An 11803-nucleotide genomic window follows, 5' to 3' on the forward strand; every position below is an offset into this window, starting at 1 on the left:
ATTGAACACGATTAAATATCTGAAACCGTAACGTACCAACAAGAAGCTAGCGCAAAAAAATTAATCGGTTTATACAAGCTCGTATTGAAGATACTAGAGATAGCAGGTGTTAAACAAAATGAAGGTCAACTTGACGATTACAGTGTTCCAATGAAGACTGAACTTTTCAGGCGGCAATTATGTGCCATATTTGAGTGGGTCGAGATGGGTAGATAGGATGCCAGATATCATTCTATTTAACTATGAACTCCTCCTCATGACAATGATGTTGAAAAAACCACTGAACGCAAGGCTCTTTTGGCACATCTTCGTTTCCCAGTGAAAGCTTTGTTTGCAACATTATTGCAGACTGATGAATGATTTAAGCTGCAACAGTATTTGTCAACTATTGTGTTGTCCTCCATTACCATCCAAAATTGCAGCTAAGTTGGCATTTATGCCTCCGCCTTCCAGTTATAAACTGACAGAACATACTGAAGGAGGACATACTACATACCGCTTTACTCTGGCTTCATACTTGAAAGATTCATTTATCCATTTTGTCCCGGAAAACATGGAGTCAATGAAGGCTACAACTAGAAGGGGGAATAATATCGCGATTCTTTATATGCCTATCAATTCGTCATCTAAGCTAACATTCTTGTTAAGCCATGGAAATGCCGTGGACTTGGGTCTGATGCTTCACTTCATGTATGAACTGGGTAGCAAGTTAAACGTTAACATCATGTGTTACGATTATTCAGGCTATGGAGCATCTTCTGGAAAGCCATTGGAAAAAAACCTTTATGCTGATGCTGAGTGTGCACTAAATGTTTTAAGGACGAAGTATTCTGTCCCTTTAAACCAAATTGTTTTGTACGGCCAGAGCATTGGGACTGTACCGACAATACATCTGGCTACTCTTCATCGAGTTGCAGCTGTTGTACTACACTCTCCATTGATGTCCGGGTTAAGGGTAGCTTTCCCAAGGCTGAAACGCAATTATTGTTGTGATGTCTTCTCTAAGTAAGTTTTAGTTCGTCTTGAAGTTGCCGTGTTTTCAGACCTATTGTTTTCTTATCCGTTTTTCTCTTGAAAGGAAGAAGTATATTATGCAGTCTTTCAAAAATGGATGTCGGTGTTTGATGTAGAACATTGGGTAATTAAGTCAAACTGATAAAGTTGTTAATCCTAGTTTACTATGTTAGTTAGGGAATATGCTACACTTTTTGACCGCCAAACTTCTTGATACATAGTGCTGCATGGCGTAAAGTAACTTAAAGACAACCAGGAATGGTCAGTGAAATAAACTGCCAGTCACTATTGGTCTTGATCGTGTAAAGTGGCCACCAAACTGTCAGCGCGTAAAATAACTAAATACTGCAGTTGACAGGTTAGCCACTATTCGTTTTTTGACTTATATTTCTGATTCACTCACTTCGTTTATCTCCATAGTTGTAAAGAAAGGCATTAAAAGGTTCAAATCATCAACGTGTGTTAAGGAAAATCTTTAGTGTGATAGTCCTTGTTAAAATTCTTACTCTGTTAAATTAACCGTGTTTGGTACCAGTCAACGGTCGTCTTAGATTGTCAGAGAGTTAAAACATCTTTGTCAACACTTAATAAGCGAGTGTAAGTGGTCTGATGTATTAGGCTCAGTAGTCAGCATCTGCCATTTCCTGGAAAACAAAATTGGCTTAATCAGTTAGTTCTGAGTATTAAATAAACTTCATTACTACATATTTCGAACGCACGTAAGAGGGGTACGAAAGTTAAAAGTTATAGTGAACAAGCCAAGGCAGATATAACTGCAGATATACCGTTTTAGGTGTATAACTTCATTTTTAAGGTTGAACATGCTTCCCTTTATCTCATAAACTATGACTAAGTTTTCAAATAAAGTCACTAATCTGGTCATGAAATTTGTATGGTAGGTGTTACTGTGACCAAGTATATCCTTGGGTCACTATTTCAATCTATGTATGTTGAATAGTCCCTGTGCATATTGTCAGCTTCGATTACCTGAGAGATTTCTCAATTCTTTGACTTTGGGGTCCTCAGGAACTTTTGTGAGTCTTTGTTGGTCAGTTCTAATGCGGCTAAATCAAATGGATATAGCTTTGTGTTTGTTGTGGACGTAATGACAATCCACTACAATTTATTGTGTGCGTGTGTGTGTGTGTGGGTAACTTATCGAAAGGAAGACAAAATCAGAAATGTTAGGAATTAGATAACTCATTAATAATCGTGATATTTACAAGTTTTTTATATCTCTAGTTTGGAATAATTTCCCCTTTATTTACTGGTGGTCAGTAAACTGTTATTTATGTTTGTGACATTTCAATCTGTATTATTAGTGAATTTTAGTTTATTTTTTGTCTTGACATTTTCTTCGTTTACTAAACATGTTTGCTGCCTTCTGCGTGGACTCAGTCTTGCACGCACACCGAAAATTATCTCACCTACATTAGTAATTCATGGGACACGTGATGAGGTTGTGAACGTTACTCATGGTTACCGTATATGTTCTGCTGTAGCAGGTAATCTATTGTTGGATCCTCTTTTCATTGATGGAGCCGGACACAATGACTGCGAACTTTTCCCTCAGTATCTTTTGCGCCTAACTAAGTTGGTTACTGTGGAATTACCTCGATTACTGTTGAATTCTAATTGTTCACAAAATGTTTCTGAAGTAGGAGATACGGAAGTAGAGTCGTCTAGACTACTGGATAAAGCGACAGTTAAAGAGGATAGTCAGTCAGATTTATCTAGTTCGAACTCTGTACCGGTTTCACTAAATTCTCATGGGTATTTTAGCATGAATGGCAATACAGTAGGAGGAGAGGAAGATAAATCAACAAAGCTTTTTTTCTCACGTCCTTCTTGGAACCTTACTTCGGACTCAATGTCTAGCAGGCTCAGTGTAAGTAACGTTTGCGAACAGATACCTCCTGATGAAATCATTCATTCTCCTCAACGAACCAGCCCAACTCCATCGTTATCATCACAAAAGTGCTTTAAGTCCGTTGATGATCCTAGTACCTGTCTGATTGGTGTTAGTAGACACCATAACGATTCTGATGTACAAGTAGGAAGCCAGATTGCTGTGGAAAAGTGCATGGATCAGAATGAAGCTGTTGTTTCCCAGTTTTCAGTAGTTACAACTGATTGTCTGTCTAGCATTTCACTTGATGATTTGCATTCACTTCCATCTGACATTTGTAACCTTACTCTTCCTCCACCTCCTCCGCCACCTACAAACGGTGATTCGGATTTTTTCCAATCGTCTGAATTATTGTGGTCTTTACATACTCAGAAAAATGGAAAGATAAATACTTTGCCTCGGAAGTTGACATCGAAGCTTTTGGGAACTGAAATTGACCAAGGTCATTTACAAATACCAAAAAAAGTATGGACTTTACCACGTGAATTTTCCTCTGAAAAAATAACACAAACTCTTAACAACAAACCTCTGGAAAATATGGTGAATAAATTCGAATCCACATCAAACTCTGATAGTTCTGATCCAGTGCTAACTGAACAATGTTCTGTAAAAGATTCACATGAATGTTGACCCATGATAAATTCTGAATTTTTGAACTCTTTGACACTTACATAAGATCGATCATTATATTTCAATGTATTTAACTGTTATTCATTTGTTGGATTCCATTTTTTGTGAATTAACTGAAGTGGCATCGTATTTGCGCTCTCTTTATCTTTCCAAAGTCTTAATACCGGTAATTTGTAACACATACACTTTTACTCATATAGTTCAAATGTGTTTAATTATTATTATTATTACTTTTCATGTAGCATGTTTATTTATTCTTATTATTTAAGTTCCATTGAATTCTCTTTATCATGTTTAGGCTACTTATATTATGTACTTGTAAAATTTGCCATGTATCAAAAAATTTGTTTAAAGCATAATTTCATATACTTTATTTCAAATTACAATCTTTCTTTATCTTATACAATTGTTAAATGGATAAAACAACTAATGTGAATATTCTTTTTGTGTATATAATCAATTATTTAATTTATTCAGAATTGCTAACAATAGGTAAAAGAAAATTTCATGTATTCTCAATGCTATCACTTTGATTTTATGAATAATCATTGTCATATGCCCAATTTTTAAAGAATATCTCAATGTTTCTATGAATGTTGCTTATCAATTACTGATTTTATTTAACAAAATATATCTGTCAGCTTACATTATTCCTCTTATTACAGTATTTTATATATAAAACACTATCGTTTCTACATAACTCCTTGTTCCGTTCTCAAGAGGTATTACAATAGCTTGTGGAACTATTCCTGTAAGAAATTGACTTAAGGTATTTGAGGTAAACTTATAATAAGTCAGCGACCAGACAATCTTGAAAAAGTTCAATTATTTAGCTTTTCTAACGAGCAAGTATTGACATTATGGTTATGCATTATTTGAATAACTAAAATACTACCATGGGGGTATTCATTTTTTTGAAAGTAAGCTTCAATTTGCTGATCACCATTGTGTGATGTGTATTTTATTTTTTATCATAGTATTAGGTAATGTTCATTTATTGATAATTCACTGGGAGTACTTGGTTTTATTTGATTTCACTTTGACTCTCTTATTCACACATATCATTCACCAGATGACTCTTCTTTTCTCAACTACTGTTATTTCGTACGTTATGTTTAAAAATACGTAAAACTAAATATTGATCATATCCTTGAATTTATTTGGTGATTAGCTATGTACGTGCTCCTCGGATCATTTCACCAACATTGATTATTCATGGCACTGAAGATGAAATAATCGATCGAGTTCATGCCCAGAGGTTGTACGAACGTATTCCTAATACTTTGGAACCACTATTTATTCGTGGAGCTGGTCATAATGATTGTGAACTGTATGAAGAATATCTTATCCGCTTAGAATACTTAGTTCATGTTGAAGTGGATGGCCCCGGTGTACCAAATCATTCCCAAGAATCGAATTCAACTAATAGGAATATACGGTTCAGTAATGGACTATTGAAATACTTTTGTCGGAATCGCAAATCTTCTGAAAATAATTCAAAACAAATCTCATCAATCCAAATTTCACGGAAATCCAAATCACCAAAAGACGAATTACATAAACAGTCTGATGTATGTATATCTGATGCATCTAATTGTCATGAGAAAACACTGACCTCAATCACTCCTATGTGGATGCGAAAACGAGGACTTCATGGTTCATATAGATATGTCAGTAACTCTAGAACTGATAAGCGCAGATGTAAACGAATTCATTCCTTATCCGTTAATCCACCGAGTAAGCCCTCTGATCAGTTAGAGGCTAGTGTAATTCCAGAAAGAGCTGATATCAAGTTAGAATGTGTGGATCACGGTGGTCTACTCGACGAGTCGGATAATAAGACATCGAAACTAATAACGAATATATAGAATAGTAGCTGCTAAGTTCCTTCCTTGAGATTCTTTTTTTTCCCGAGAGAAACTATTTGAAGTGTCTTCCGGTCTCACTGATTCGAAAATTTAATATTGTAATAGGTAAAGACTTCTACTGAATTTTTAGGATTTTCCTTAACAAAAAGCTCAGTGATTGACTACCGCTACATCTTAAATGTACATAATTTTGCTTTTGATGTTAGATTTTGTTTCAATGTTTCCTATTTCATAATGAAACGGTATTATTTTCATAATTGTATATACATATTCAATAAAATGTGAACTTCTATGAATAATTATTATGCGTTTAATACTATTAGATTATTTCAGTTAATTAAAGTTGTATCAAAGTACATGACAATTTAATTTTATGGAAGTAGTATCTACTTACTGCTTTTTGTTCAGCTTATTTTCAGAAATAACCGTTTGTCGAGAAGTTATCATTTTTTGCCTTCTCTCATACACCCTGCTTCAGTCTGGGCACCTGGGCAGTATCACAGCCCTCACACAAATCGAATGAGATTTGTGAGGCGCATATTTATCTGGTGCTTCCGTGTACCAATATTTATGTGTTTAAATAAATAATAATAATAATAATAATCTCTCATACACCCCACTAACTTCGTTATGTTTGTCACACAATCAACAAGTCATGCAATGCTCGTGCACCTTCATCCAGAATCCCAGATAAATGTTCACAAGCGTCTTTTATTGTTCTAAACTCAACACATGATTATACAAGTAAATACACTCACAATGCATCACAATTGGTAGTTCTCAACATATGGATAACCATGAGGTTGTTATTGGGTAACTAAGTAACTGATTGTGACGTATGATGGATAAAGTATGTAGCGACGATTAATGAGTCTAAATATAGCTTACAAGCAGAATTGTATAAGAATATAATAACACGACTGTTCGATTAATGTTCATTAGAAATATTCAAGCTAATCATGCAGGGAATGGCTACCCCTCTTTTCTCGCGTACTATTTAAAATAGTAAGTTAACATGACTTTCTGAAGTATCTTTCTCTTAGTTTCTTTTCATGTTAGAGTAAGCTAACATACCAGATTGGATTTAACTGTAAATCCTCCTTTTATCCTATAGGTTCAAGATATCATGCAAATGCATCAGTGCAATTAATTGATAATATTGATTATGCGTTATAGTTTTATGAGCCTGAAGTCAATCTTTTCCTACGAAGTTGAGAAATATCCTTCAACTTGGAATCACCAACAATTTTCACCAACATATGATAATCAGAACAATAAGATCTGTTAGTTCTCTTCTTTTGGTGTATGTTTCTGAAGTTTTGTTTTCAAAAATCATCGATCAGCGCACCAAAACTGCCTGTGAGCACCTGTAACTACTTACGTTCCAGGTTAGCAGTACGAAAAGATCATATTAGATGTGAAACCTAATTTCTTGTAGTCGGAAGTGGTTATGTTTTCTTGTGATATTTTCATATTTCTTCACTAGTCGTAATCACGGAACTCATGAAATGCGATTTCATCCATTTCATTTGAATTACCTTATTAATGTACGACACTTGGTTTTCACACTAGATGGCCTTCAAAATATTGTCTTGTTTGCTAAGTGTCCTTTGCAAAGTTTCATTGGTTATGTCTTATAAAAGATTCAGATCATGTCGGATTTATGAATAGTATTAGTTAGGAGAAACATGATTGTCGATAGTAAGCTAATACTAATTAATGAATCATTGACCCTTAACTTTGGGACAATGGTGATAAGTGACTGGATCTGCTCTACAATAGGTCATTTCAGTCAGCTACGGATGAATGTCACTTATGTAACTACTGGAACGTAATTTATTGCCTTGTATAATTTTCCCTTACGATGCATTTTTCTGATATGAATTTAAGGAACATCTTTATTGGGCAAAACAATCTTCTCCTTACCTAATGTTACTCTCATCACTACTGCTTATAATTTTCATTTATTTTGCTCTCAGCATTTATTTATAAAGTTTATTAGGAATGTAAGGAACGTTGTTTATCCAACCAGATATTCGTTTGTCAGCATAGTCATTTCCCATCTATGTTACGGTAGTGAGTTTTACTTAACCGTGGTAGCTAGATATGTAATAAGTTGCAGCAGCCCCGAAGAACGCAACTTTTGGTGAGGCCAGCTTGTTCTCTGTCAGGCTATTTTCGTAATATATGTCTCAAGTGGCGGATTTTATCATTAGGACTAATTGTTCACTATGATTCAATACATATACCAGGAATCTTGCACGAATGAAGATACTTTAATGGGCTGTAAATTTTGTAATTCTAAGTTGTTGTTGTACTACCAATGTACTTCTGTATTGGACAGAGTTCATAAGACTAACTGCTTCATTCAGGGTAAAACGGATCTCATGAGAAACCAAATATACAGAGGCAAAACAGTTGACTGTCGTAAATTTATTCTAAATTGTAAAGCAACATACATAAGAGGTTGGACCGTAGGTTAATAAACGGAGATCACTTATAGTGTTAGTAATTTATGGTATATAGATCACACTTAGCATTGAGTAAAGATATCTAGCAGTCCTCTACTCATTGTAACATATTCAATGGTGTTCTATTCCTAATACCATTGAGTTATTTATGCCACATTTCGTCACTGCAACGCCGATTCGAATTGACGAGGAGCATCAGCTTCTTTAAGATTTCAGATGCACCTTACTATTGAGTGCCAACCATTAAGAACTTCCGAGTCTCTCGGTCTAGTGATGATAATGCAAAATGGTCGGTAAAATTTGATTAGGATTTCCAAACAAAAGGCCTTACTTTGAATATCGATTATTGTGGATAAATTATTCTCACTTTATTTTCTACAATAATACCTGTTAACTTCCTAATTTTAATGCAATTATCATGACATAGTAGAGATGTTTATTACAATACCCACAGCAATCCACTGTAGAAGATATTCGTAATTGCTGTAAACTTACTTACGCCTGTTACTCCCAATGGAGCATAGGCTGCCAACCAGCATTCTCCAAACCACTCTGTCCTGGGCCTTCCTTTCTAGTTCTATCCGATTTTTGTTAATTCTTCTCATGTCTGTCTCCATTTCTCGGTGTAATGTGTTCTTCGGAATTGTTGTAAAAGCTGCAAGTTTAAACCAAATGGGACAAGAAGAGACTTAATTTTTAATAATTCGTAAACACTGTTGGTAGGGTTTTCATTAGTTTCTTTCCTGTGGACATGGGGTTCCAACTTGTCTCGAACAAAGTAATAAGACCATAACTAATCAAGTGTTATTCGTAGACTACAAACTCATTATTCAAATAACTGTAGCTTATTTTTAGTCTTTATTTATGATAGAACAGGCTAAAGTGAAGGTTTATTAATAAGTTTGTAAGCTTTGTTTCCCAATTTGATTAATTTCCTACTATCTGAAATATAACATTTTGGTGAAGTATTTAACTACATAAACAAACGCTTAGTTCCCAGATGTATTCAGTTAGTTGGTAAATGGTCTTGTCTTCTGCAAAATTGACTATCGGTTCCATGAGAAGCTGTCAGTTTGCCCACATAAGTCATTATTCTAATTTGTTAGTCACTTGTTTATCCATAACATCGTACGTTGACAGCAAATGTGACTACTCAGATAGTTGAAATTTCATAGCAGATTTTTCCACCTAAGTCTTGTTCCTTTTTGGAAATAAGTTAATGAAAATAATTTAAACGAACATACATCACGTCTTTTGAAGCAAACTAGCCATTAAAATCAAGTTATATATTCAAAATCCATATATTTCATTCTTGTTCATTCAACGAAGTTTAACAATGATAGAATAACTAACTCATTCATTAGAAGGGGTTTTTGTGGAGATTTAGTGAGAAGCAGTGACCAGTGGAGTTCAAACTAGATCTGTTGTGAGATATCAACTCACTGAAGACAATTGGTGAACGGTAACTCATTCATCGTTTGATTAATAAAAACATAAGAAAGTCTTAGATCAGAAATTGCACGTTTTATTGGCTCTATTGAACACAACATGTTTAGATACAATAGGAAATTTTCATCCTAAATTGTAAGTAATCTTCGTCTTCTTATTACACACTATCCAGTAAAACATTACATCAAGTTCTATTCAACGTAGATTTTCATTCCAAAACTCTGAAAGGTTTGTTAAGGCATCTCTTTACAGAATTAAGTGATTTCGTCTTTACAAATTAATCACCTCGTCATATATATATATATATATATATATATATATATTGATGTGTGGGCGAGAATGACTGGTTGTTTGCTTAGTCATACTTGTAGATAATCTGAAGGGCGTTAGATGAATTATTATTCTATCCTTATTATTATTGGATTGTGCCGGCTTTTTGTCAGTTTTTGGTGTGAAAATATATTTACATCAGGTTAATCATGTGTTCTTTATCTGAGTTGTGTTGAATTCCTGTAGAATAGACACTGGTAGGCAATCTGGTGTAGATATTCCTCAGAGGTAAATTAACGTCCCATTTGTGTAGACGTGGAAAACCAAGCGTTATAATATATATATGGTCGTACACAGTATTATTTCATACTATATGCATGAATTCTAAGTTATTTGTGTCCCATTCTGCCAGAGGACATGATTCAGAGATAGATATCTAGGATATTTTGAAGTGCTGTTAGTATATAACGTAATACTTGCTTACGTACTTACTCCTGTTATAACGTAATACGCTAAGTAGTAATTCACAAAGTTACTCAGTGCCTAATCTATTGGTCGCAACTGGACCAAAATTAAGTGAACTAGCTCGAATATGTTACACATTGAGATTGGAGCCAAGCGCCTAACAGTCTAAAAGCTCATGAGTAAATAATAGGATTATTACAGAATATTGGTCAGTTACAACAAATCGAAAATTGGTAAAAACGGTTGTTATATATAAATAGTTGGAGGATAGGTACATAAGGGATTCAAGATTCAGGTTGCTAATAATTTGTTATCATGTCAAATTTCAGGGTTAATACAGCACATGTTATGAATTTGGAAAATATGTTATTGATATTTAGACAATCAGGTAGAGATTTAAAATCATACTGGATATGGATTTTAGATTCAGATTGTCATAAAATGAGCTTGATAGTATTCATATACATGAATGATAAAACACAGTCAATAATACTAAACTTATACTTCGCTTCATAAAACTTTTATTGTCACTAATTTAAATCTAATGTTTCCATTAAGCTATACTTCATTTTCAGTCCTACTGTTGAATGTTAAACATCCAATTAGTTCAGTATTTTCTAATGTTCTCTGAATTGGGAGTTTATCACTTTTATCTGTAAGAACTGAATAGCCACGCGTATATAGCCTCTGCCAGGCAAGTCCTACTCACTGCCTTCTCACAACATTACTGTTGTTTACTTAATTGAGAGGACGAAAATCGAATGCCCGACGTTCTAACCGGGTTGGTAGACACGGCGAGTCCACCTAGGAGAGTTGGAAAACCTTGATTACAAACCAATGGTGTACATGGGCTCCAGTATCCTGAGGGAACAAATGGCGTATGAATCAATCGTCGGTCACCGACTACCATGAGACTGCATCTCCTCACGATGCTTCACTGCTTTGTGGATCAGACTTTTAAGTCAAAGGCTCCGGGTGTGGCCCCCTAAGAAAACCACCTGTTTCAGTTTGGGCATCTGGTCAGTATCATAGCCCTCACAGAAATCAAATGAGATTTGTGTGACGCATATATATCTGGTGCCTCTTTGTACCAATATTTATGTGTTTAAATAAAATAAATAAATATATAGTGTTATTTATTAAACTTACTGAACATCGAATGTATCACTTCAGATATTCGTGAATTTTCTATCTATTTTTTTGACAGTTTTAAGAAAACTAAAAACAGCTAAGAAAACTGATTCTACTCCTATCATGAGAGTATACATTTTAATCTGTAGATAAACTAATGCTAACTAAACTGAATTTCTGGAAAGAATAAAAACCTATGTTATAATATCACAACTGATTGGATTGTAGAATATAAAATAGATTAACTAAGTAACAATAGAACGAAAATGTCATCCTTGTAAAAAGTTGTGAAATCAATTGATTTATTTATGAAATCACGAACCATCGATTATCCATGAGTAAAATGTTCACATAACCGGCGACTTCATGTCAGTGTTTGCTATTGTTGACCGTCTAACATTAAGTCACCTTTTTACACAACATATCTATTAATGGTTATCGGGAAAAATGATCATTTTGCAATTTTCATAGTTGAAAGCGTGAGTCATTTGAAGCTAGACCACCAGGGAAAACATGGAAGCACTGGATGACCGGTTCGACCTATTGTGGGACTCCTCAGCAGAGCGGATCCACGATCCCGCCTCGCGAGATTCGAA

General features: G+C 34.6%; 1 protein-coding gene across 1 annotated transcript; it reads left to right on the forward strand.

The window, feature by feature from the left end:
• Window positions 1-215: 215 nt before the first annotated feature.
• Smp_027000 (family S9 unassigned peptidase (S09 family)) lies at window positions 216-5999 on the forward strand. The gene is made up of 2 exons (XM_018799700.1): window positions 216-1005; window positions 4725-5999. The coding sequence occupies exons 1-2, from the start codon at window positions 353-355 to the stop codon at window positions 5419-5421; spliced, it is 1350 nt and encodes a 449-aa protein (XP_018651463.1). The 5' UTR covers window positions 216-352; the 3' UTR covers window positions 5422-5999.
• The last annotated feature ends 5804 nt before the right edge of the window (window positions 6000-11803 follow it).

Source organism: Schistosoma mansoni, chromosome 3 (genome assembly GCF_000237925.1).
Source record: "Schistosoma mansoni strain Puerto Rico chromosome 3, complete genome".
Classification (NCBI taxonomy): Eukaryota; Metazoa; Platyhelminthes; class Trematoda; order Strigeidida; family Schistosomatidae; genus Schistosoma; species Schistosoma mansoni.